A 23,417-nucleotide genomic window follows, 5' to 3' on the forward strand; every position below is an offset into this window, starting at 1 on the left:
AGTTGGTTGGAGGAAGACTGGAATAGTTCAGAAAAGTCTAGCTTTTAAGAGCTGAATAAAGTCCATAATGAATACTTTAAAACATATTTAAATAATCAGAAGTGCAGTCACAACAAGGGACTATGTACGAAAATGTATATTGCGAAGGAAGCTTTATAGTCAATGAAATACAGTACTTTGGATTGGCCAAAATGCACAATGCACATGAAATCAGTCATGTAGTTTACTTGTTGACCATGTGGCTACAGTTCAAAAAGTGACTGCTCCAAAAGCTATTCCTAGTAATCTTCCAAAATTGCTTTTAAATAAAGTCCTTAAATTGTAGCAATAAACAAAAAGACAAGATACACTTAAAACAATATTGCAGTTTATCAAAAGACACATAAGAAATGTCAACTCTTATGTCTTTGACAGTTATAAAAATCAATGTTTTGGCTAAGTTATAAACATGTTTATAATGCAATTATTTGCATAACTCTAGTAATGCTAACAACGGCTAAGATCAGAAAAGGTTTAAAAAAAAAACACTAAAAACACAAAAATACGTAGCCCCATTATTTACCTGTAAAATGTGTTCATTTATGCTTAAATTTCAGTATTTACTATATCACCACTGTTCTAATTTTAAAAATCACATCCAAAGGATAAGGCAAAACCACCTACGAATTGGCATATTTGTTTATTTCTCAATTTGTGAAAATGTCCTTAATTTGTTGATGTAGCAAACAAATTTCACTCTGATTGCTATGCAAAAGAACAGAAGATAATCTGCTTTGCAATGAACTTGGAAGTTCAACTGCACACAGGCAACATGCTATATATGAAAAAATTACTAACTGAACTACAGGTATTAAATACTGAAAAAAGTTAACAGTTTATTATAATTTATTTTATTTAACAATCTAGGAAGTTCGCAGCCATCAGCAGTTCCAGTGCAATTTCAGGTGCAATTGGGAATTCAGGAATCTCTGTGGAGCTGTTAGTGTAGCGAACCTTGTAGGTAAAATACATGCATACTTTTGATAGCACATGTGAAGGGATCTCTCTAAAATTGACTTCATTAGTTTCATTCTCAGCAAACTGACCTGTAAAAGAAAAGGAGTATGTTTGTTACAGGCTGTATGAATTCCTATGTTGGCAAGTCCTAACTGTCAGCTCTTCCAAAAGTGACCACATTTGGGGATAGGATCTTTTTTCCCCTCTCTTTTTTTTCTGTTCAGGAAACATTTGAAAAACATGGAACGCTTCACAAATTTGCGGATCATCCTTGCACAGGGGCCATGCTAATCTTCTCTGTATCATTCTAGTTTTAGTATAGATACTGCTTAATGACCCATGGATGGGGTCTTTGAAGAGATAATTAAGACAAAACAGGATTATTAGAACAGACCCTAATCTAATATGACTGGTATCTGTATAAGAACAGGAGGTTAAATTACAGCCACATAGAGGGAAGACAATGTGAAGAATATAGGGAGAAGACAGCCATCAAGGCAAGGAGAGAGGCCTCAGAAGAAACGCTACCAATACCTTGATCTCAAATTCCTACCCTTCAAAATTATGAGAAAGCAAATCTTTATTGTTTAAATCACTCAGTCCATGGTACTTTGTTACAGCAGCCCTAGCAAACTAATACAATGTGAAAAGAATGAACCCCACTAGCATCAAATGAAATATGTAACTCTGATTTCTGAGTATAAATACAAAAAAATCTTTATTAAGATCACAACTGAGATTAATCAAGACTGTATTTTAAAATTCTAATTTTCTTCTAGGACTTTGGACACTAGCTTTTCCTAAGAATGATGGTGGCATGAGTAAGTAAGGGTGAATAGGATACAAAAAGACAAATCTTTTAGAAGACTCAGTTTAAGAAATCAAGTATTTATGGATCATCAGGAGCCCTGTGCTATACTGAGTTGTCATGTAAAAATAAATAATAAATGTAATACTATTTAAAAACATTTTCTCAAGAAAGCAAACCCACTGTTTCCCCCTTTAGTTTTCAAAATTATGCTTATGTTAATGAGAGCTCCTCATAAGCTACTTCCCTTTGTTTTAGTAACATTTTATAAACTTTTTAATGATCTCTCAAAATTAGTTATATAGAGATTACAACATTTAGCATTTACTACAGGGATAAAATAGTTTCTTAGCAGTCTAGCACTAGCACTGTGTACTGAAAAAAGAGGTAGATAAATGTGCTTTCAGAGAATGTAGTTTTTTAAAAGTTTTCCAATAATTGTCTATAGGTTGGGGGTGGGGTGGGAAGAAAGGAGAGAAGTATTGAATGAAGAATTTATAGCAATGAGGTACATTTTGGTTTGTCAATGACTAAAACTCTATTTCTTGAATATATGCATGAAATATTACCAATAAACACTAACTAAGCTTTTTTAAAAAAGATTTTATTTATTTGAGAGAGAGTGAGAGAGATCTCAGAGGGAGAAGGAGAAGCAGACTTGCCACTCAGCAGAGAATCTGATATGGGACTCAATCCCAGGACCCTGAGATTATGACCTGAGCCAAAGGAAGATGCTTAATGGACTAAGCCACCCAGGTGCCCAGTAAGCTTTTGATATTAGACAAACATTAGGGTTTTTTGAGGTGAAATTCATATAACATAAAATCAACCATTTTAGAGTATACAATTCAGTGTACGCTCATGATATTGTGTAACCACCACTGCTATCTAGTTCCAAAACATTCTCACCATCCCAAAATAAAACCCCATACCCTTTAAGCAGTTCCTGCCCACTTTCCCACCCCCAGCCTCTGGCAAACACCAATCTTTCTGTCTCTATGGATTTACCTATTCTGGATATTTTATACAAATAGAATCATACAACATGTGACCTTTTCTCTGGCTCCTTTCACTTAGCATCATATTTTGAAGGTTGCATGTATCAGTACTTCATTCCTTTTTATGCAAACATTAGTTTTGGGCTGCAGATAAACTAAAGGAGATCAAGCTTAGAAAAAGCAAACATCTTTTAATTTTATTATTAAATAAAATTTATTGAAACCCATGACGTTGTTTTTCTAAAGTATATCCTAGCTCTATCCAGTAGAAAAGTCCAAAAGTAATTCGACCCATGAGTAATAAGTAGTGCTAGCAACCAGACTGGGGTTCCTAAGCACCATTTTCCACTACAAGAAAACAGCTCTTTGGAAAAATGTCTGTTTTCAGGATTAGAGAATAATCTATCAAATGAGCCTGAGAAATCTTGTTATTACAGAAAGTAGTATAGCTATCCAAGACTACCAGAGCCATGTCAAAAAGACACAGGAGCCAACCTGACATGGCTCCTTCTGGCATAAAAGGGGAGCAAATGGGGCAATTTGCACACCAGTGAGAAGGACTGCACCAGATTAAAAGACATCAAATAATAAAAAGTCGCAAGTTGAAACTGATACACAAGAAACCCCAAACAAAAACCAAAATACTCTTCGCTACTAGAGGATGCTGAAGAATCATTTCATTATACTGAAAAATTATATGTAAAGGGAAAAAAAATCGAGCATTTATCTTTTCTTTGCTATACAGAATATATTTTAGGATAAACACAGTTCTTTATAGAATTCCAACTAATAAATGCAGAAGAAATTATAAAAATTAGAAAATCACTGTTTTGTAATTCCAAATGAAATAAATCTCAGCAATAATTACAACGAACACTAAAAGCATTATATGAAAATCTGACTGCAGAATTGTTCATAGATGGATCAGCTTGCTAAACCACTAATCTCGACACTGCTGAAAGACTGAGACAACAGGAATACAGTGGTACCATCTATAAAATATTCTTGCCTAGAAAAATGAAGTGGAATCTAATCAAGCCTTTAGAGTTCGAATTATAAGCTTACAACATGAAACATTAAGTATAATCCAGATGTGGACATTTTACAAATAACCATGTTTCTTCATAAAATTCATGGTCTGAAAAAAAGGGAGAGTGCAGGGGAACTAGCATAGATTTTGCAAGTCAAATGACACTAGCAGGGACTTAATTGCTTGAAATACTCATAAAGAAATGATAACAGATGAAGTAAGATTAGCAAAATGTTGATAAAATTGAAGCTGGTTGATGGGTACATGGAAGTGTATTATACTCTTCCATTTTTGTGTGTATTTTAAAATCTCCATAATAAAAAATAAAGAAAAGGAATTACAAGTGACCTCAAATAGAAACAGTTAACGAAACTAAAAGGCAACCTATGGAATAGGAGAAGGTATTTATAAATGACATACCTGATAGAGGGTGAGTATTCAAAATATATAAAGAACTTATAAAACTCAACACCCAAAAAATGGAATAATCTAATTAAAAAATGGGCAGAAGACATGAATAGACATTTTCCCAAAGGAGACATACAGATGGCCAATGGACACATGAAAAGATACTCAACATCCCTCATCATAAGGGAAATGCAAATCTAAAGTACAATGAGGTATCACCTCACATCTGTCAGAATGGCTAAAGTCAGAGCACCTGGGTGGCTCAGTCAGTTAAGCATCTGCCTTCGGCTCAGGTCATCATCCTAGGGTCCTGGGATCGAGCCCCACATTAGGCTCTCTGCTCAACAGGAAGACTGCTTCTCCCTCTCCCTGCCGCTCTGCCTATTTGTGCTCTCTCTCTCTAATAAATAAATAAATAAAATCTTTTAAAAAGAAAAAAAAGAATGGCTAAAGTCAACAACACAAAAAACAACAGGTGTTGGCAAGGATGTGGAGAAAGGGGAATCCTCTTACACTTGGTGGGAATGCAAACTGGTGCAGCCTCCCTGGAAAACAGTATGGAGATTCCTCAAAAAGTTAAAAAAGAACTACCTGATGATCCAGCAATTGCACTACTATGTTTTTACCCAAAGAATACAAAAATACTAATTCAAAGGGATACCTGCACCCTCATATTTATAGCAGCATTATCTACCATAGCCAAATTATGGAAAGAGCCCAAGTATCCATCAACTGATGAATGCATAAAGATGATGTGGTATGTGGTGTGTATATGTACATGTGTACACGTACACACACACACACTGGACTATTACTCAGCCATAAAAAAGAATTAAACCCTGCCATTTGCAACAACATGGATGAAGCTAGAGTATTATGCTAAGCAGAATAAGTCAGTCAGAGAAAGACAAATACCATACAATTTCACTCATGTGGAATTTAAGAAACAAGATAAATGAGCAAACGGGGAAAAAAGTAGAGAGGCAAAGCAAGAAACAGACTCTTAACTACAGAAAACAAACTGATGGTTACTAGAAGGGAGGTGGGTGGGGGAATGGGTTAAATAGGTGATGGGAACTAAGGAATGCACTTGTGATGAGCACTGGGTGTGAGTATGAAAGTGCTGAATCACTATATGGTACACCTGAAAGTAGTATTACACTGTATATTAACTGGAATTTAAATCAAAATTAAAAAACCCCAAACAAACAAGGAATCTCAAATAGCCAAAACAATCTTGAAAAAGTAAAACAAAGTTAGAGTCCTCACACTTCCCCATTTCACAGCTTACTACAAAGCTAAAGTAATCAAAATCCTGTGGTATTTGAATACTGTGGCATAAGAATAGATCAACGGAATGAGGCACCTGGTTGGCTCAGTGGGTAGAGCATGCAACTCTTGAGTTCAAGCCCCACACTGGGTGTAGAGATTACTTAGAAGAAAAAAAAAATTAAAAAAGAAAAAAAAAGGACTCTCAATGGAAGAGGGTTGAGAACCCATAAATAAACCCATATAGCTATGGTTAACTTATTTTCAAAAAGGTGCCAGGACCATTAAATGGGGAAAAGAATAGTCTCTTTAACAAATGGTACTGGGAAGTCCACATAAGAAAGAATGAGCCTGAATCATTACCTCGCACCATATATAAAAATTAACTTAAAATAAAAGACCTTAATGTAAAAGCTAAAATCACAGAACTGGGGACTCCTGAGTGGCTTAGTCCGTTTAGTGTCTGCCTTCAGCTCACATCATGATCCCAGGGTCCTGGGATTGAGTCCCACACCGGGCTCCCTGCTTAGTGGGGAGCCTGCTTCTCCCTCTCCCTCTGCCTGCTGCTCCCTCTGCCTGTGCTCCCTCGCTCTGTCAAATAAATAGGTACGATCTTTAAAAATTAATAAACAAAATCACAGAACCGTTATAAGAAAATATTTGTGAATGATATGTCTGATAAGGGGTTAGTGTCCAGAATTTATGAAGAACTCTTACAACTCAGTAACAAAAAGACACACAACTAAACTGAAAAATATGCAACAGATTTGAATAGACATTTCTCCAAAGACGATATACAAATGTATAGCAAACACCAGAAGTGATGTTCAGCATCAGTCCTTAGTGAAATGCTAATCCAAAATACAGTGAAGAGTCCCTGGGTAGTTCAGTCAGTTAGGCGTCTGACTCTTGGTTTCTGCTCAGGTCATGATCTCAGGGTCTTGAGACTGAGCCCAGCACTGGGCTTTGTGCTCAGTGGGCAGTCTGCTTGAGATTCTCTCTCCTCCTCTCCCTCTGCCCCTGCCCCTGCCTGTGCACTCTCTCTTTCTCTTAAATAAATCTTGAAACAAAATACAATGAGAAACCACTTCACACCTATTAGGATGGCTAAAATAAAAAAAAATGGGAACATAAACGTCAGTGAAAATGTGGAGAAACTAGAATACTCATACAGTGGTGGTAGGAATGTAAGATGGTGCAGCTACTGTGCAGCTTGGTGTTTCCTCCAAAAGTTAAACATAGTATTATTGTATACTCCAGAAAATTCCAATCCTCAAAAAAAATTTCCTTGAGGTTAAAAAAAAAAAAAATTATTTCAAAGGAACAAACAAACAAAAAAAGAAAGAAAGAAAAAGAAAATGTTAAGAATAGATGTTTGGGAAGTGGTAACTTCTAAAAATAAACTTTATATGTCATTAAGAGCACAATTCGCCATCAGAGTCCTTCTGTGGTGAAGAAATTAACCATGGTACTAATGTAGGGAAAAGATCCTTCCTATTAGGGTTAATAACTGAAAACAGGAACTGGCAGAAACCACTTTTTCCAATGCAACATAATCATGCAATAACGTTAGAACAGTTACTATCTCATTTAATGTTATAAGTCACTTATTCAAGTAAAAACACATTAAAAGTGAAGATTTATTAACAGAAAATAAAGAAATGTACCTACCTGGGCCACTCAACATGGCTTTTATTGTTCCGGATGTTAGTGCATGTTCTCTTTTTACAATAAATTCATGACCATCCGAAGATATCAATTTGACATACATGGCATCAGGGCCTTCACAGCCACCATAGGTTTTCTCTTCTCCATCTAAAGTAAGTAGTAAAATGATTTTTGAATCACAAAATTAAAAATAAACAGGTTTACCAAGGTTAATATTTGAGTAACTCAGAACAGAAACATTTCTGGATGATAACATCTATCAAGATTTTAAGGTTTTTAAACTCGTTTTATTATTCTCTAAACATTTTCCAATGTCAGAATCAACTACATTCAAGTATGTTACTGTAGATGAAAATTTACCAGTATTTTTCAAGGAAATATTAACAAGTTTTTTGTGAACACAGCAGCACATTCAAATTTGAAACCTCAAACAAAATTATCAAATAGTAAAGCTTTAAATTAAATCATTGGAAATACTCATTTTTAACATAAGATGCACTGTGTGAATTTATCAAAAAAGAATGTACATCATATGATTTCAACTCCTCTGACAAACTCCTAATTCTAAAAGTTAGGGCTTCCTTTTACTCAGCATCTTTACTCTTGATCCATAAAAGTAATGATCAAAACATTTTATTGCTGTGTTTAAATTATTGCATGACTGAAGTAATGAATACAGACAAATACCAGTCTTTGAAATTCAAAGTAGAGGTAAGGAGGTGGTTACTCTACTGCCAGCTACCCTCATTGCCACCATGCTGGCTTTAGCCACACAAGCTAGCTCAACATAACTTTTTGGGGAGTATATATTTTTTTATATATCCCTTTAAGAGCTTTCTAACATCTATAACTTTCACAGTGTTGTACTGAGAAAATTTTAATTTTTATGGTTACCAATATCTGAAAGAAAGTATCTTAAAGCTTATTCTAAAAACTCAGGAAGCCCTACGAAAAGAGTAAGTACGGAGGATAAAACTGAAGTTCAAGCTACAAACATCTATTTTATTTGTTAACAGCTAATTTAAAAATCCCTCAAATTAAGATTAATAAATATAAAAATCATTTATGTACTACTGCTGCCCAAAATGTCTAATCTGAATCTAATCAGGAGTAAACACTCAGATATATATAAATTTTAAAGTGTCATGAAAGACTTCACTCCTCATGCCCCCAAAAGGAGGGAACTATTTAAAGGAGACTAAAAACACAAATTAACACAGTAAGTGATCCTTGATTGAATCCTGGATGTAAAACACAGGGATACCGCAGAGATACTGTGGATTCAGTTCTAGACCACCACAATAAAGCAAATAATGCAAAAACGAGTCAAATCAATTTTCTGGTCCCAGTGAATATAAAAGTTATGTTTACAGCATAGTCTATTAAGTGTGCAATATCATTATGTCTAAAAAAATGTTTATACCTTAATTAAAAATACTTTATTGCTAAAAAATGCTAAGCACTGTCCTAGTTTTCAGTGACACTAGGTCAGTTGAGGGTGGAGGGTCTTGCCTTGATGTTGATGGTCACTGACTGATCAGGGTTGTGGTTGCTGAAGGCTGGGGTGGCTGTGGCAATTTCTTAAAATTAGACAACAGTGAAGTTTGCTGCATCGATTGACTCTTCCTTTTAGGAACAATTTCTCTGTAGCACGTGATGCTGTTTGACAGCATCTGACCCACAGTAGAACTTCTTTCAAAATAGGAGTCAATTCTCTCAAACCCTGCCACTGCTTTATCAACTAAGTCTACATAATATTCTAATTCCTTTGTTGTCATTTCAACATTCATCACAGCATCTTTTTTTTTTTTTTAAGATTTTATTTATTTGACAGAGAGACCACCAGCGAGAAAGGGAACACAAGCAGGGGGATTGGGAGAGGAAGAAGCAGGCTTCCCACTGAGCGGGGAGCCCGATGTGGGGCTCGATCCCAGGTCCCTGGGATCAGGTCCTGGGCCGAAGGCAGATGCTTAATGACTGAGCCACCCAAACGCCCCCTCATCACAGCATCTTTACCAGGAGTGGATTCCATCTCAAGAAACTACTTTCTTTGCTCACCCATAAGAGGCAATGCCTCATCTATTCAAGTTTTCTCATGAAATTATAGCAATTCAATCACATCTTCAGGCTCCGCTCCTAATTCTAGTTGTTGCTATTTCTACCACGTCTGCATTTAATTCCTCCACTGAAGTCCTGATCCCCTCAAAGTCATCCATGAGGGTTGGAATCAACTTCTTCCACACTCCCGCTAATGTTGATATTTTGACCTCTTTTCATGAATCCCATGTATTGTGAAAGGCATCTAGAATGGTAAAGCTTTTCCAGGTTTTCGGTTTACTTTGCTCAGATGCATCAGAAGAATCACTGTCTGTGGCAGCTATACTTTATAAGATGTATTTCTTAAGTAATAAGAGTAGGCTTAAAATATTCAGTACACCATGTTGTAAATAGATGTGCTGTCATCCAGGCTTTGTTGTTCCATTTATAAAGCACAGGCAGAGTAGATTTAGCATAATTCTCAAGGGCTCTAGGATTTTTGGAAGTCAGTAAGCACTGGCTTCTACTGAAAATCACCAGCTGCATTAGTTCCTGACAAGAGTCAGCCTGTCCTTTGAAGCCAGGCACTGAATTTTCTCTCTAGCTATGAAAGTGCTAGATGGCATCTTTTTCCAATACGAGGTGTTCCATCTCCATTGAACATCTGTTGTTTAGTGTAGCCACCCTCATTAATTACCTTAGCTGGATCTGGGTAACTTGCTGTAGATTCTGCATCAGCTCGTGCTGCTTTACCTTTCAGTTTTATCTTAGAGAGACAACTTCCTTCCGTAAACCTCACGAGCCAGCTTCTGTGAGCTTCAGACTTTTCTTTTACAGCTTCCTCACCTCCCTTAGCCATCACAGAATTGAAGAGTCAGGGCCTCACTCTGGATTAGGCTTTGGTTTAAGGGACTGTTATAGCTGGTTTTGATCTTCTATCCAGACCACTCAGACTTTGTCCATCAGTGATAAGTATGTTTCACTTTTTTTTATTATTCATGTGTTCACTGGAGTAGCACTTTAAATTTTCTTGAAGAACTTTTCTTTTGCATTCACATCTTGGCCAACTGTTAGGCACAAGAGGCATAGCTTTCAGCCTGTCTCAGCTTTTGATTTGCTTTCCTCACTAAGCTTAATCATCTCTTGCTTTTGACTGAAAGTGAGAGATGTACAACTCTTCCTTTCACTTGAATACTCAGAGGTCATTGTAGGGTTATTAATTAGCCTAATTTCAATTTTTGTGTCTCAGGGAATAGGGAGGTCTGAGGAGAGAGAGAGAGATGAGGGAAGAGCTGGTCGGTGCGGCAGTCAGAACACACAAAACATTAAGTTCCCTGTCTCATGTGGGCATGGTTCGTGGCATCTCACAACAATTACAATAGCAACATCAGAGATCACTGATCACCATAACAAAGATAATAATAATGAAAAAGTGAAATATTGTCCAAAATGTGAGAGACATGAAAAGAGCAAGTGCTGTTGGAAAAATGGCACCAGTAGACTTTGTCCACACAGGGTGGACACAAACCTTCAATTTGTTAAAAAATGCAGTATCTGTGAAGTGCAAATGAAGCACAATAAAACGAGGTATGTCTACAACATACCTGCTATAAAGAACACTACTGAAACAACTGGGAAATTCTGAATATGGACCTAACTAGAAGATGCCTACTCCAGTATTTAGGTGTGAAGTGATACCATACAAGTAAATAAATTGTACAGAAAAATACATGGGTGAGTATATGGGTGTATAGGGTTTATAAACAATATACACACAAGGAAAGCAAATGTGGCAAAATTGAACACTCACTGAAGGCTATATAGTGTATCATTCCTGTAATTTTTCATAATAAAAAGCTGGGGGATTCATAAGGATGCAAGTAACTTGTAAATTATAGACTACTCAAGCATACAAATACTTAGCAGGTTTTGCCAATCCCTTACAAAATAAAAACAATTATCAATTAAATTTATAATTCTTGCATTTTTTTTTTTGCAAGTTAAAGCACTTTATATGTTTGTTGGGCAAGTTTCTAATTTTTTTTTATATATATTTTTTAAAGATTTTATTTATTTTATTTGACAGAGATAGAGACAGCCAGCTAGAGAGGGAACACAAGCACGGGGAGTGGGAGAGGAAGAAGCAGGCTCATAGCGGAGGAGCCTGATGTGGGGCCCGATCCCATAATGCCGGGATCACACCCTGAGCCGAAGGCCAGACGCTTAACCGCTGTGCCACCCAGGAGCCCCAAGTTTCTAATTTCTAAAGTTGCTATTACTTATTAGTAATCACAAATTATACTTGGCACAAAAACATTACTTATCTGCCTTTCAAAAATATGTACAGGCATACTTTGTTTTATTGTGCTTTGCAGTTCTTACAAATTGAAGGTATGTGGCAACCCTGCATTGAGCAAGTCTGCTGATGCCATTTTCCAACAGCATTTGCTCATTTTGTGTCTATGTCACATTTTCGTAATTCTCACAATACTTCAAACTTTTCCATTATTATTGTTTTTGTTATGGTGATGTTATGGTGATCTGTGATGACTCACCAAAAGCTCAGATGATTAGCATTTTTAGCAATAAAGTATTTTTAAGTTAAGGTACTAATATATATTATATATATAATATATATATTTTGTGTAAATATATATATATTTTTTTGTGTAAATATATATATATACTATATATACAAAATGCTACTGCATACTTCATAGACTACAGTACAGTGTAAACACAACTTTTATAAGCATGAGGAAACCAAAAAATTATTTGACTTGCTTTATTGCTGTGGTCTAGAACAAAACCCATAATATCTCTGAGGTATGCCTGTAGTGAACAGATGCTGTGGATTTAAACAACTAATTTTAGTCTACTCTGATCATTTTTTTACTTGCACTCACCAATGTCAAAGGCCTATCTTTGAGAAGAAAAACCAGCTGCTTCTAGTTGAAATATAAAATCACTTTTATATAACTTACCCATTATGTTCTTATGAAATTCTACTTTACTTCCACAGGAACTTTAGTAGTTTCCTGAAAATATAACAATGCTATTTTAAGATTAATGCTGGAATAATATGTTTTCACCCATTACTATTTAATGTCCTTGGTATTACAAGTTTAAGGACTCTCTCTCTCTGCTATGCAAGAGTTTCCCAGCCACCATAACATGGAACAGTATCAAGTTTCTGAACATCTGAGAAAAGATGATCACCTTCAGAATAGTAGTCTAAATACAGATTTGTTTTTTTCCCCCCTTTAAGGTAACTATCCTGAGAATAGTTTAAAAATACAGGTGTTGTTCCTTAGGAGTTGAACTGAACTTGAAGGAGATTGCTGGCCTTAATAACCTCTTTGTATACTTGTATCTACTAGATACTAGTGGACACTACAGCACCTATTTGCTGAATGAACGACAACATGATAAATCCAAGGACATGAAGTAGCCTTCATAAAAGGGCTTGCTCTCATCTTATGTAAGTGTGACATTTATAATACATTTTACTGTGCCATCCTTGTTGCAAAAGGCTACCAAAGTTCTGAATTTAACAGTGAAGTGGTAGAAAATCTTTAATATTGTGAGAAATCTTAAATTTTTTTAAAAAGATTTTATTTATTTGAGACAGAGAGCATAAGCAGGGAGGAGGATCAGAGTGAGGGAGTAGGAGACTCCCCACCGAGTGGGGAGCCCGATGTGGGGCTCGATACCAGAACCCTGAGATCATGACCTGAGCTGAAGGCAGATACTTAACCTAGTGAACCACCCAGGTACCCCGAGAAATCTTAAATTTTACAAAATAAGATGAATACTAAAGGAAAAGGGCTCATGTTGAGTAATTTTAATTTTCATGTCATTTCTTCAAGGAGGATTTTATTTATACCAACATGTTTATGCCATTAATGGGAAAACATCCTGTTCTCTAAGAAATTCCTAATCAGTATTTTATTCTAGCCTTAAGGGAAGGGCCAAGAAAATGAACCATGACACTTTAGAGCAGGAAAGAAACTTGGAGATAACCTATGTAATCCCTCATCTTAAAAAACGGTAGCATCACTGATGTATAGAGGGGTTGAATGATTTGTTCCAGGTAATGACAGAGTGAGAGTAGGAATCAAATCTATCTATTAGTCTAGAATACAAAGCATGGATGGAAATATTTAAAGTACCATATCTAATATGAGCTAAGGGCAACAGGGGCAATGTCACATCATTACCAACAATTTGAGGGGCTAGTAAGTGGTAAACATTGCACTACATGACTTACATACATTATTTTAAAACAACACTTTCACAAGGGAATTATTATTCCCATTTTAGAGGTGAAGAAACACTAAAAGGTTGCTACTTGCTTAAAGCTTCTATAGCTTAAGTGGCAGCATGAGGATTTAAAGCTGGGTAGGTTTGTTTTAGAGCAAACACCCCTTTCCATTATTCCATACTACCATGGTAAACAATTCTGGCTCCCATTAAAATTTTTCTACTACTGCTAAGAGCTGCTGATATAAATTATTCGATACTTACCTAAAATTTAAACAGTACTGTGTCATTTTATAATAATAGTAGACAAAAATTCATTGGTCATTATTATTTTATTCTGTTCACTATTTTGTAATCATTCTTCTAAAAAAATGAAAAAGGAAAAAAGTGCTAGAAGAACTAGAAAAAGAACTTTGAGTGCCAAGTTTCTAGCTGGAAAATCTCCAGAGCAAAACATCAAGGATGTTTATTTAACTAGCAGTAGCTAAGCAACCATGCTTAGAAGCCCTTTGGGTAGCAACAGCTTCTCTATAGACTTCTTAATATAGTAAATCAATCTCACCATTTATACAACAAAGGTGGGGGAAGGGATTCCCCATCACTAACAAGAAAACAGTAGATTAACATTAACAGTTAAAAGTAAATCCTAATTCTTATTTAGAAGTTAAAAATACTTGAAATATGATTAAATCTGGATATAACCCACAAATTACCTGTAGAAGTCTAAGTTTGGCGTTAGAAAAATCTCAGTGTAAACATTTGAATATCTACTCCATAACTAAGCTGAGGTCTGGAAATATGAATTAGGTAGGTAAAAGCAGTGGTTGAGCAGTAGGTTGAAAATAGTTCTAGGCAGAAGATACAGCATGAACAAAAAGTCCTCAGATGTTATTGTGCTTTTACAGTGTTATATATGAACATTACTCTTTTATAGTTTTTTATTTTTTAGTAACAAACAGAAATTCTACGTGAGCCTAGTGACTACACTGAAATCAGTTTTGAATCTAGTATCACTGAACACTGAAAAGATCCTTGAACAGCGTATCCTTTGGATTTGAAATGCTACCATTACCATTTACTATATTATTACAGGAATTTCTAGACTATATTCTGTCTCACTAATCTGTTTATACCTGACAAATATATCCACTATTTTCATAATAGTGTGATAAACATGTTTGCTAAATAGTCAGGCTAGTCCCCTTTTATCATAACACATTTCCTGGTAGGTGGACATGTAGGTACTTTATAGTTTTTATCATGAATGCCATCTATTTTCCTATTATACTTTCTGAAAGATTATTGCTGGTGTTTTAAAGAAAAGCTTTTAAATCCATTAAAAGTTGATTTTGTATCCCATCATCTATGCAAAACTTTATTAGTACTAATAGTTTTTCAGTTGATTTGCTTGGCTTATTAAGTAAATGATAGCAACAGCTGCAAATCTATTCTTTTTATCTTTCTGTCTTTTTACATTGGCTACTTACTTCAAAAAAGTAATAAGGTTAGATGTGTAACTGACATCACTCACAAAAGGATGTTACGGATTAAAGAACCAAATATAAAACATCCACTGAGCTCTGGAAAAATAGAAGAAAAAATGCAAATAACTTGTAGACCTGTACAAAAATGCTTGATTCCAACAGTAATCATGGAATATGCAAACTAAAACATTAAAATGTGCTAAGAATCAAGTGTTGGAGGAGAGGGGAAAAGGGTAATATAAATAAATAGCACAACAGTTTTTGGAAGGCAGTGCAGAATCATCAGAAGGTTAGCAATTCTTGACATCTACTTTAGAGAAACAGTAGCCTTGTGTGCAAAGGCAAGTAGAAGGATATTGACTGTAATGGTATACAAATGAAAAACTGAAAATACCCTAAAAAAGTTCATCAGTTAGGGAATAAGCTAAATAGAAATAATATATCTATAATTATTAATACTTATTACGGGCAGTGAAAAGGGAAAAGTTAAATCTATGTGTGTAACAACATGGGAATAACCAAGATAAACTGTTAATTTTTTAAAAAGCAGATTAGAATGATAGGTATAGTTTGGTGCCATTTATGTAAAGTAAGTGGTTTCTTGCCTATTAATCATGTTTTCTGCAGAATAAATAAAATACACCAAAATACATGTTTAAAAGTGTAAATAACTAGAAAACTACTTTTTTTTTTTTTTTTTTTTTTTTTAGAAAACTATGATTTACATGGAACACTACTTCAAAAACTAAAGAGGTACTGTATGGTGACATAACATAATAAAAAATTAAAAGAAAACTATGATTTAAATTAATTTTTATTTATTTTTAAAGATTTTGAGAGAGAGCAAGTGAGCAAGCACAAATGAGGGGGAGGGGCAGAGAAAGAAGTAGAAGCAGACACCCCACTGAGCAGGGAGCCCCACAGCCAGGCTCAATCCTAGGACCCCAAGATCATGATCTAAGCCAAAGGCACTTAACCAAATGAGTCAGTCGCCCAGGTATCCTTAAATTTGATTTTTTAAAGATTTTATTGACTTGTCAGAGAAACAGAGCAGAAGCAGGGGGAGCAGCAGGCAGAGAAGCAGGCTCTCTGCTGAGCAGGGGGCCCGATGCAGAACTCGATCCCAGGACCTGAGCTGAAGGCAGATGCTTAACCGACTGAGCCACCCAGGTGTCCCCCTAGATTTGATTTTTAAAAAGAAACAAATAGGGGCGCCTGACTGGCTCAGTTGGAAAAGCATGTGACTCTTGATCTCTGGGTTGTGAGTTTGAACCCCATGTTTGGTGTAGAGATTACTTATATAAATAAATATTTAAAAAGGGGAGGCACCTGGGTGGCTCAGTCAGTTGGGTGTGATCTTGGGTCGAGCCCTGCATTGGGCTCTGAGCTTGGGATGCTCTCTCCCCGACACCCACTCCCCCCACTTGCACTTGTGAGCAGGCATGCTCTCTCTCTCTAAATAAATAAAATCTTTTTTTTTAAAGACCATTATGAATTTTTTTTCTTTAAAGATTTTATTTATTTGACAGAGAGAGGGAGACACAGCACAAGCAGGTAGAGTGGCAAGGAGAGGGAGAGGGAGAAGCAGGATCCCTACTGAGCAGAGAGCCTGATGACATGGGGCTTTATCCAGAACCGTGGGATTGTGACCTGAGTAGAAGGCAGACGCTTAACCAACTGAGCCACCCAGGCACTCCATAAATAAAATCTTAAAAACAAAACAAAAAAACCAAAACCACAACAAACAAAAAGAAACAAGTAAGTGTAATTGAACCAAGCAGCTCATAAGGGAACAAAAAGGTCAGCCTGATGATTAGTTCTTAACAATATGTAAAAAATACGATTAATTTGGAAAACAAATACAATTGACAGAAGTTAGGAGGTAATTCCAATTTGTAATAAGACATCAAACTATCCTGCCCAGAATGTGCTTATAGTGTCACTGGATTTATGGCTCTCAAGAGGAGTTAAAATTCCCATTCTGGCCTACTTAACGTAACAATGCTCCTATATTTAATTCTTCTGTAGGCAGTCTTAATACTTAAAGCAAATGGTACCCCTCCCCCATTTTTCCTCAGCTGTGGAATTTATAGTTTTCTTCACTATTAGATGCAAATGCTTATAAGTCTGTCTTTTTAGATGTATTTTGTCTTGCTTACTAGCTTTAAGTTTCCACAAGGCAAAGAGGTTCTCTCTCTGTGACCCAGGTATTCAATACAATGGTAATTATGTGGTAATGTTAACAATGTGAAGCTTCATACAATAGTGTTATCTGCCACAGACATAGTACTATTCTAAGCTTTTTTTTTTTTTTTAAAGATTTTATTTATTTATTTGACAGAGAGACAGCCAGTGAGAGAGGGAACACAGACAGGGGGGTGGGAGAGGAAGAAGCAGGCTCCCAGCAGAGGAGCCTGATGCGGGGCTCGATCCCAGAATACCGGGATCATGCCCTGAGCCGAAGGCAGACGCTCAACGTCTGAGCCACCCAGGCGCCCCTATTCTGAGCTTTCTAAGAGAATAAAGTTATTCAATGATACAATGCTTTTGACCAAGATTGATTATTTTCATGTTTTCCCATGATGTTGGCATTGAATAACTTAGAACTTTTGGACAACCACAATGAAAACTGTTCTTTCTTAAAACAATTTTTATTTTAAAGACTTCGAGGACATAGCCATTATGATAACTAAAACACCAGTCTCACAATTTTGCACCGACTACCATAAATTGCTAATTATAAATGCAAGTGTATGAAGCATGTATTCCTGTACATGATTTCTGGAATTTTATGTTTCCTAAAACTAACAGTTACCTGAAAATGTTTGTTTGATAATGTCCTCAAATCACCTAGGGTTAAAACTTGTTCCCAAACATCCCTGAGTTTAAGAACAAGTTTTGTTCTCAGTGGCAGTCTACAGTGGGTCAAAGAGTGCAGGTCTTTGCTTTTACTAAGGGAATCTATTAGGTCATTTAAAGTAAAAGCATTGACTTCAACTTCCAATCTATTTCTGATGTTTAACAATTAGTTATGACCTAATTGTCCTAAATGATCAAGTTTTTACTACTAGAATAATGACTCATCTAATAATACTCAGTAATCAACTATATTTCATCAGCAGGGCTTGGTTTCTAGAAACAAGCCCTCACAAATGCCAGGCCTATGTTCTGCCTGTCCTCAATTGTGGGGCTTTAGGAATCTTGATTAGAAGAGAGCTCTCTGTATTTAAGAACTCTATTTTAGATTGGCCATAAATGATCCATCAGAAATATTACACAGGGTGGTGCAGACCACAACAATCATTACAGTGATGTTAAGTGGTCTCCAGATCACTGTGAATGATGGTTCTCAGTTATTTATGGTTTTGTAAGTTATAGCTGTTTCATACCAATTTACAAGTGGCAAAACGATAAGCAAGACTTTCCTAAATCCTTACACTGGATTCCTAAGTATCTATCCAAGAAATAATTTGGCCACAAAAGATCTTTTACAAAAATGTTCATAGAAGCTTTATGCAAAATAAATGAGAAGCTAGCCTGATGACACACAAGCTGTGATCTCTCTGTGCAGAGGAATGCCATTCACAACAAAAAGGAATGATCTACTGAAACACAAGACGTTGGTGAATACCAAAAATATTACACTGAATGGAAAAACAAAAAAGTACATACTGTATTATTCCATTTATATGAAATTCTAGAATAGGCAAAATGAACTTATGGTGATAGATCAGTGGCTGCTTCTGGAGGAATTCTTAGGAAGAAGCATGAGGCAACTTTCTGGAAAATTAAATGGTACACTGAGCATTCCACGATATGTTAATTATATCTCAAAAAAATAAGGTTAGAGTAAGATTTTTTTTTAATTTACTAATTATTTTTCTTAAATTTAGGTATCTTTCATTGTACAGATATTATCAATCCAAAATGGTTTTGTCTCATTAATCTTTCAAAAGATACTTATGCTGATAATAAAACTAATCCAAATTCTCTAGGTTTGCAGATGCTAATAGATGGGGAGTAGGATTTTGAGAGTCCTAAAGAAGTAAATTTGGAACTATGAATTTGTTAAGTGAACAGCCACAAAAGGAAAGTTGCTTTTGATCTGGGTCTCAATGGATGGAGGGGTTTTTACCAAGCAGAACTGGAAGGAGAGAGAGATCCAGACAAAATAAACAGTATGAGCCAAATCAGGAGAGGGGTGGGGAAGGCGTGTACACAAAGTAACAGTGTCACTGCAAATCCACATCTGAATTTCTACTCTCCAAATTTCTGTCTTGAGACCCTGACAGGTTAGAGTGATAAGCCTCCTGTTTATCTCTTAAACACAATGGACTAAATTGTGTCTAAAAGTCCCTATCAGAGCCACCATTTCATGACTGTACCCATCTGAAATTCTCCCTCCCTCTACAAATGCCTGTAATTCCCAATTTCCCATCTTTATTAAACAGAGTTGTTGCTTTCATACAGCACAGGGCTCCAGAGTGCTACCTGCTTCCACGGAGTCTGTCTGCCTCACCCCTGTAAACTACCTAACCTCCCTCTTAGACAAAGATCTCCAAACTCCTTTGTTTTGGTTTAAAAAGGTTTGAACAAATACTCCCACTATATAGTAGCTAATTATAGATTCTACAGAGTATAAAATAATTTAAAAGAATGCTTAGAATGATGGGCTAAAAATAAATATAAGAAACAAATATAAAACAATTTCTGACCTTGCTTCATCCCACTGTTAAGAGTTCATCAGGATTAGCACCATGCACATCCCACAGTCCTTATACCCTAAATTCCCTGCTCTCTCCTCTGGTTTATCTACCCACCATATCCCAATCCTGGGCAAATCTAATTCTCTGCCTAGCTCAAACCTCAACCAAAGAGATGAATGTGGCTGGAGAAAAGACACAACCATTTTGATGGATCTCAACTTTAAATTTGTGACCATACACTTTAAATAGGCACTTGGCATTATAGAAATCCTCCTAGTAAACTGGCTTTTCTACTCTGAAAAAAATCTTAGCTTCTCCTAAACCTCCAACACCTTCTCCTCCTCCTTGCCCTGACAATTTTACTTATTTTATCAAGAAAACGAAGATATCTCTTCAATTGCCTTGTTTTTCCATCTTCATCCTACCTGCATCTACATACCATATACTCTGTCCACCCTCCAGTCTCATAAGTCGAATAAAAGCCATCCTTCCTATCCAAGGCCAAACTTTCCACTTAAGCACACCTCTTCAAGGACTTTGTCCTGCTATTATTCCCATCAGCACATCAAAATGCTGTAACATCATCGCTACTATTCACTTCTTAACCTGCTCTGATTGGACGTCTGGCCCACTAGTCCATTCAAGGGGCTCATCATATTTCTATTATCTTACTGGCTACATAGCGAATTTTTAATCCTTATGCAGGGTTTTACAGTTTACTCCCTCCTTCCCAAAACAGTTTCTTCACTTAGTATTACAGATGCCACACCCTCCTGGCTTTTCTGCTTCCATCACTGCTCTTCTTTGGACCAGAGTGCTTCCAGTCATCTGCCCTCTTCTCCATTAACACTCTCCACTTGAAGTCCTCCAGTCCACAGGTTTAAATATTACCTATAAAAAATGACCCCCAGGGGTGCCTGGGTGGCTCAGATGGTTTAGCGTCTGCCTTCAGCTCAGGTCATGATCTCCATGTCTTGGGATTGAGCCCCATGACAGGCTCCCTGCTCAGCAGGGAGTCTGCTTCTCCCTCTCCCTCTGCTTGTGCTCTCTTTCTCTCAAATGAATAAATAAAATCATAAAACAAAACAAAACAAAATAAAATAAAATAAAATATGACCTCCAGATAATCTTCCTAGCTTGACTTTGCCCCTGAGCAATAGTTGTGGATATCCAACTTGCCTACCTGCACACATTCTGAGCTGTGTATTAATTATCAAACTCCTGATTTATTCCTATACCAAACTCGTAATTTATTCCTCAGAAACCAGTGTACCCTCCTGTCTTCCTTATTTCAGTAAATGGTACTACTGTTCACCCAGATGCTCAGGTGAAACAGTTGATGCCTCAAATTTTTTTCTGTCCTAGGGGTTAAAGCAAGACCTACCTGGCTCCATCTTCAAATTGCATTCCAAACCATAGCATTCCTCACGAACTTCCATCCTACATCTCTAGTAGTTCAAGTTACCAATTCTCAACTGGACTACTACAAGCCTCCTTAGGAACTAGTTTCCTCACTTTCCTCCAACTGGTCTATTTGCCACTCAGCAATTAGTCATCAAAAACAGAAATCAGATATCATTCCCCTGCACAAAATCCTCTAATGGCCCCTTATTACAAACAAAAAGGACTATAAAGTTGTATCTTATTAGACTTTGCTAACTACTCTGATTTTATTTCCCATCATTTTTCCTTCACTATGCTCCAGCTATACTGTATATTGGCCATTTTAGTATCAGAATAGGTCAAGTTCATTCCTCTCAAGGTCTTTACATTTGCAGTTACTGCTATCTTAAAAGCTCTTCCCTATTATTTAGGTCTCCAGGCAAAACATGACTCCTCAGAGAGGTAGGTCTTCCTTGCTCACTCCCCTATCAAAATTAGACACCCCTACCTTAGTCACCTAATTTGACTCTTGATGTTAACTCTAATCTTGACATAATTTCTTTACATTTATCACCACTTGAAACTATATTTGCTTATATATATATTTATTACATCTCCCCTCTTTCCCCAAGCTCCATGACAGCAGGCCTGGTATAGTAGCTGGCATATAGCAGATGCTCAATAAATACTTCCTGAGTGAATGGTACTACTGTTTTCTTAGTCACCAAGGCTTGAAATTTCAGGCATCACTTGATGGGGTTTTCCTGATCTTATCTAATAATGGAACAGTAAACATTTATAACAAGTTAGCTAAAATGCATGTACACTTATCAGTATAAATGCAGAGTTTCCAGATTATTTTATAGTACTGAAAAGCCATATTAAAGAAAAAAAAACACTTTTAAGGTACACTCAAGTGTTACTTTAGAACTTGATACATAGAGCTGACTAGAACTTCTGACTATTATTGCCTAATTACATTACAGAATTACTATAAAGATAATGAAACTGGCATCTACAAGTTGAAATAAACATATATATATATTTTGAAATTGTAGTTACTAGTTAAATCTCATACTTAGGGGAAAAAAGAACATTTAAAAATTAAACATGAACCCCAAATCACCACTGGCAATAAATAAATATCCACGATGAAAGGGACCATAGCTGTTTCTTTACCATTGTATCTCCAGAATGAATGAATACATGTGTGAACTGCGATGTTTTAATATCATGAATTACAAATATAATGTAAGTGACATCAGAGATTTATCATCTTAGTCTACTAAACAGAAAAAGAAACAACTATTTGGGGATCAAAAAGCAAATTTAGCAGTTTGAAAAAAAAGATTTTAAAACTCAAAATGAAGGATTTCGGTTGTTTTCTACACAAACATGAAAAAGTACAACGCAAAGTAGAAATGCTCGCACTAATGACATGAACGTTACAACTATATGTTACGAAAGAGATTTTAGTTCCATAAGATAAACTCAACGGCCACTGTACTAGATATCTTTCGGACAAAACTGGAAGGCAGATAGCACGACAGTCCCAAACTATCAAGTCGGGCAGAGACCGTCCGACAAGTTGCCCAGAAGGTAAACTTCTTCGGGGTCCTGCAGCTGGAAAAAGAGGGCTGTGACTGTGAGAGTCACTCCTCTGACTGGGGACCGACTCCAAAAAAAGGACGTATCTGAGCGCACACGGAGAAAGCAGAAAGAAAACCGACAGGGCTGCCATGCTCCTAACTCCACCCTCCCCGCGCTCAGCCCGGGGAAGGCCCAGACTCGCTGGCCGCCGCCCCTCCTTTCACCCTCTTCCGAGCCCACCAAACGGCGCCTAGAAAGGTCCCGCCGCCCTCTTCTCCCCTCCCCCAAACCAGGAGCTGAGGAGGCCCGGGGAGGTTGAGAGCTTCCGTTTCTTCCCCGCCCAAATGGGAAGGGGTGGGAAGTGCGATTGCGAGCGCGCCCAGTACAAGCCTTCCTTGTCCTCCACGCGGATCCGGAGCTCCGTTCCCACCCCAGCCCGAGACTCACTCGTCAGCCCTTCAGCCACTGCAGCCACCGTGCCGGGTCCCCGCGCACCGCCACAGCCCCTACTCCAGGGCCGCCCCCCCACCCCCAGCTGCCTGCCGCCGTGGGTTCCGGGGCAGTTGGAGGAATCACTTCCGCCGGGTCACGGACGCTTTCTACGACGCGCGGGAGATTAGTACCTGGTGAGGCCAGGCGCAGTCTGTCGCCCGCTTCCGTCTACAGGAAGTGCGCAGCGCCCCCCTCCCTTCTCCTACGGTACCACTGGCCAACCTCGGGGGACCGTGGTCGTTTGCAAATCCCAACCAATCCAAATCTGGGTCTTCTGATTCCCAG

At 37.1% G+C, this 23,417-nt stretch overlaps 1 protein-coding gene, 1 long non-coding RNA gene and 1 other non-coding gene across 4 annotated transcripts in view; 1 reads left to right on the top strand and 2 right to left on the bottom strand.

Annotated features, from left to right (window-relative positions):
- LOC103681264 overlaps positions 1–15,720 on the top strand; it is a 64,832-nt gene extending 49,112 nt beyond the window's left edge. Inside the window, exons 3-4 of the long non-coding RNA XR_573249.2 lie at positions 12,595–12,695; positions 15,672–15,720. This is a non-coding gene — a long non-coding RNA (uncharacterized LOC103681264). The remainder of the gene's footprint in view (positions 1–12,594; positions 12,696–15,671) is intronic.
- Positions 661–23,417, bottom strand: ELOC (elongin C). 2 transcript variants are annotated; one of them, XM_040625541.1, is made up of 4 exons: positions 23,264–23,417; positions 12,199–12,252; positions 7,181–7,324; positions 661–1,085 (listed from the first exon to the last, which is right to left on the bottom strand). In XM_040625541.1, exons 2-4 carry the CDS (start codon positions 12,200–12,202, stop codon positions 895–897), a joined length of 339 nt encoding a protein of 112 aa, XP_040481475.1. In that variant the 5' UTR covers positions 12,203–12,252; positions 23,264–23,417; the 3' UTR covers positions 661–894. The 2 variants fall into 2 exon arrangements, with proteins under 2 accessions (XP_040481475.1, XP_008709032.1); XM_008710810.2 differs by lacking the exon at positions 23,264–23,417 and adding an exon at positions 23,088–23,233.
- Positions 1,231–1,333, bottom strand: LOC121101780. Its single transcript, XR_005833814.1, has one exon. It is a non-coding gene; the product is annotated as a U6 spliceosomal RNA (small nuclear RNA).

This window comes from Ursus maritimus, unplaced genomic scaffold (assembly GCF_017311325.1).
Source record: "Ursus maritimus isolate PB19 unplaced genomic scaffold, ASM1731132v1 scaffold_9, whole genome shotgun sequence".
Lineage (NCBI taxonomy): Eukaryota > Metazoa > Chordata > Mammalia > Carnivora > Ursidae > Ursus > Ursus maritimus.